Source organism: Plasmopara halstedii (genome assembly GCF_900000015.1).
Source record: "Plasmopara halstedii genome assembly, contig: Scaffold_2956, whole genome shotgun sequence".
Taxonomy (NCBI): domain Eukaryota; phylum Oomycota; class Peronosporomycetes; order Peronosporales; family Peronosporaceae; genus Plasmopara; species Plasmopara halstedii.
The window spans coordinates 231,251-235,248 of record NW_020189861.1 but is presented as its reverse complement, the minus strand read 5'-3'; the positions used below and the strand labels follow the sequence as shown (position 1 = coordinate 235,248).

The 3,998-nt window shown below is 47.6% G+C and overlaps 1 protein-coding gene across 1 annotated transcript in view; it reads right to left on the bottom strand.

Moving 5' to 3' along the window:
• The window catches only part of PHALS_06151 (hypothetical protein PHYSODRAFT_307004), a gene marked incomplete at both ends in the record, with an annotated part of 2,250 nt that extends 93 nt beyond the window's left edge, over nt 1-2,157 (bottom strand). Inside the window, one exon of the mRNA XM_024719389.1 lies at nt 1-2,157. This exon is cut by the window's left edge and continues 93 nt beyond it. Coding sequence (XP_024584693.1) covers nt 1-2,157 — 2,157 coding nt within the window.
• Nucleotides 2,158-3,998: the final 1,841 nt, after the last annotated feature.

Sequence of the window (3,998 nt, the reverse complement as noted above, 5' to 3'; positions counted from 1 at the left end):
GACAGTTGTTGCCGTAGCTCTTGACTTCTGTTTCAGTTTTAGCGGTTGATAATCAAAAAGTTGTCGAACTCCGGCTATCGAAGTATCTGCGATTACACCACGTCTGTTTTCAACCAAGACTCTGGTTTTAGCGTCACTGTCGCATTCTTTTGTAAGTGATGACTTCTCCTCGTCTGCTCTTTCATCTTTCTTGCCTTCTGTGATGTAATTTTTACCACGCGTTGCATTGTTCTGATTACTAATTTCTTCGAGTCCTGACTCACTGTCATTATTGTGGTCAAGTCCTTGGCCGTCCGTTAAATCTTCGTCATCGTCCAGAATTATGGTTTCAGCTTCCGAGTCATCACCCTCATCTCCATTTAATGGCTGAATCTCAATGGGAAATTTTACTGTAATCTTCTGCGTTTCGCCCACCTTTAGCGCGTCAGAACCGTCTCGAACCACAAATTTGCGCGCAGTACTATCTTTTTCGACAGCACTTTTATCACGCACGGTCGTCAGAGTTTTTTCGTGAGAAAAAGCGGCATTAGCACCATCAGACTGCGTAGCTGAATCTCGATTGCTTGTAAGATCAGTCAGGTTATTAACAGCACCATTCTGCTCTGTATCAATACATCGAGGGAACATGTCGTCCATCGTACTCATAGCTGGTAAGGCTGTCTCAGCTAATGTAAATCCACCCTGATTCGTATTTCCGAGCAATTGATGGTCATCTTCAGAGACATCTAATCGCATGATATTTGAAGTTGTTTTCGCTTCAAGTATAGCTGAATCGCTAGCACTTAAGTCGCCCTTGAGTTGACCATCCGGCTTTTGACCACACTTCTTTTCACATCTCTCGGACTCAACCCCGCTGGACTGAAGTACTGTCGGTGTTATTGACTTGTCTATATTGATGTTGTCCGCATTTTTTGATGACATCTGAATGGTTGCTGCTTTATGGCAATATACGCTCTTGCCACTGTATAGTGTTTTGGCTGACAGTGGGAAAATATCATCGACATAAATTTCTTGATCAACTTTTCGTGCAACAGCAACATTTCGCGAGCGAGTTTTTTTATTTGTCGTATGCACCTGTTGTAATCGCTTTCTCTTTCGCTTTACTGGCCATTGGTCCTTGTCGCTATCGAGACAATCATCACTGAGTAAATTATCCAAATCAGAATCATCTCTTTCAATTAACTCTTCATCTTCTGCCGGTAAATAGTCACTGTTAGCATCATCTTCGCTTTCGCTGTCACTGCCACCTGTATTCTTATTGACATGTCGCTGAATTTGCAGCCGTTCCTCTTCCAGCGCCACACCATAGTGATGCGTGTTCATTCGTTTCCGTCGCAAGTTTCTCTTGCGTCGAATGACGTCCGGGTCACGATAGCCCGAAACCCAGCTCAGCATCTCAATAGCATGTTCATCTAGCTCCGTTTTACAATTGAAAAGCGTAGTCGCCTTCTTCTCACATGGATCTTGTGGGCTCTTAGATGATATGTGCGATATGTACTTTAGCTGTTCCGCCTTATTTCCAGAATCCACTGGCAATTCACTTTCAATTAATTTGTAGTCAGCTCCAAGATTTTTCATCAAATGAGGAGGAGTGCTCTCCTCTGTTTTGCACTCGTCGCCATCCGAATGCCGTATTGACATCACTTCCACGTGCATATCATGCATCGGTGCATGCCCCGCGGAGTCACTTCCTAGCATTGCACTGCTAGTCATTGTCGCCGCAAAAGCCAAAGGCTTGAATTCCAGCTGCGGTATGGACATTGAGATCAATTTAGGTTCTGATCTAGGCGAAACCAGGTTGTAGGGCATTTCCAGTGGTCTCATGAGTTCCCTAGTGCTCGAGGTCGAGCTTTCTATGGACATGCCGACTTCCACGCGCGGTGCTGCGTCCTTCGCCTTGGCTGCCTCGGCTTGCAGCAGCCTAGTCATGTCTTCCGCATCCAAATCACCTAAGAAATCGAGTGCTCTGTCAATTTCGTCCTCGCTTGCCAAAGCTTCACTCTGCATCGAGCGCAGATGATCTTTGTAACCAATGTGGGTCTTAACGCACTGGAAAAGCCGCTCGCGCTCATGGTACTTGTCTTTGTGACTGCACTTAATCCACTGGCGCACACGCAACAGCTCACTTTCCCAAATAACTACAGAGCTGTCGCTCATATTGCGGTGCTCTGTAGCTTGAAAGCGTCAAATGTGCACCAATAGCAGAATGATGATCATGTGAGCTATCAAATGATATCACGTTAAATACTATTGCCAAAACGCACAATTTACCAGTAAATACTGTCAACACTTTTGTGCAACCAAAAGTTTGAGGACGATGGGCTATGTAATGGAAAGATCCGTGATATACATACCTGGGTTGTTAGTCTCACGTCATACAATACATATAGTGCATTGTCGAACATAGTAAAACGAAGGTATTTACTATCAGTCTGAATATATGTCACTCTTTCAACAAGATAGAGAAGTAGACATATCATTACTTACGAGAGTCTCTGTTTCGCTTCTTGTTGGAGCATACAAGCTTACATCTGAAGGCTCGTTGTCAGTGCGAGTTGTCTTTGTCAAGGCTTCATCCGCCCAAGGTACGCGACACCCAGATGTTCTTGGTAGGACTAAAGTCAATCCAACGATAAAGTATACATACACATTATCATATGTGAGGGTGGAACACGAGTTTATATATTCCTGGGCAGGATAACTCGATAACTTATTTAAATCACGTCTATCTTGGCCGCGAAGACATAGCGCAATATGTGGCTCAAGGGACACAAGCTGTAATCGCACGCATGGAAGCATCGACCAGCTATGATGATGCGTGGGTGAGATGCATCTAAGCCAGGCGTCGGTGAGAACACAAAGGTTCTAACCGACAGGGCAAGCCACGCTCGGGACTCCTGTCTGATACACCGTCGGTGTCCACCAACTCGGACATTCCAATGACCAGCACGTTAACCGTCTCGGTCCAGTGCTCTCGCCAATAGCCTTTTGTCTCCTAGCAAAGGTGGGTTCATTACTTGCCAAAGCTCCACCAGGAGACGTGCGCGTAGCGCCGAAGGTCTTTGACCTCCAATCAATCTCATGGTCTTCTAACCATGCCATTCCTAGGATGCGGTCATACCTTGCATCCAAGTCTAAGACTAGACAGCGTTCCACACTATCAAAGTCAAGGAAGTTGAATCCGAGGTCCACAAGGACCTTTGAGACCGTGACACGCGTCCCCGTCGCTAGGCGAACAGTGACGATGTAACCCAACCGCGCTTTCGGCGCCTCAGCATACAGCTGACTTCCTTCCATCGTGGAGCGTCAAGCATAATTACCCGATGCCCCGGAACCGATGAGGATCTTCCATGGCTTCTCGAAGCCCTTTACGGTTGCTTCCACGACAAGCAAGTTCGGCTTGCATACACGTTCCGTGTTCAAAAGAACGGAGCTCTTCGGGGCTGGGCCCTGTTGACCTCTAGCTCCCTGAGGTTTAACAGAACTCAGTTCTTCTCCAGTAGGTCGCCCCGCGCCTACTGGGTGGTGTCGTTTCCCCACGACGAACCAGACTGGTAAGCATTGGGGCGATGGGGCGATGGGGCGAAAAACCATGACGCGCCTTGCGCAGGGGGCACCCGTTCCGAAGGTGACGAATATCTTCACAGAGAAAACACCGTCATGTGTTTGTGTGCTGCCCGGCAGCTCGAAGCTCTGCTCCCTCTTCTTCAGCATAGCTGAGATCCATGAGCACAGGCCCGCTCGACGAGCTGTTGAAGTGTGCATTCCAGCCAAGTCGTGCCGACGTGAAATTGAATTCGGCACTCAATGCCACCTTCACCGCCTCTTCAAATGAGGATGGATGCACACGGAAGACTTCCATTCTGGCCACGCCAGCGCGAAGGCCTTCCATAAAGACGATCACTGTGACAGCCTCCGGAAGGGGATCTGCTGCCATCCCGGCAATGAGAGTGCTCATCTCTTACACAAAGTCCACCAATTCCTTGTTGCCATGTCGG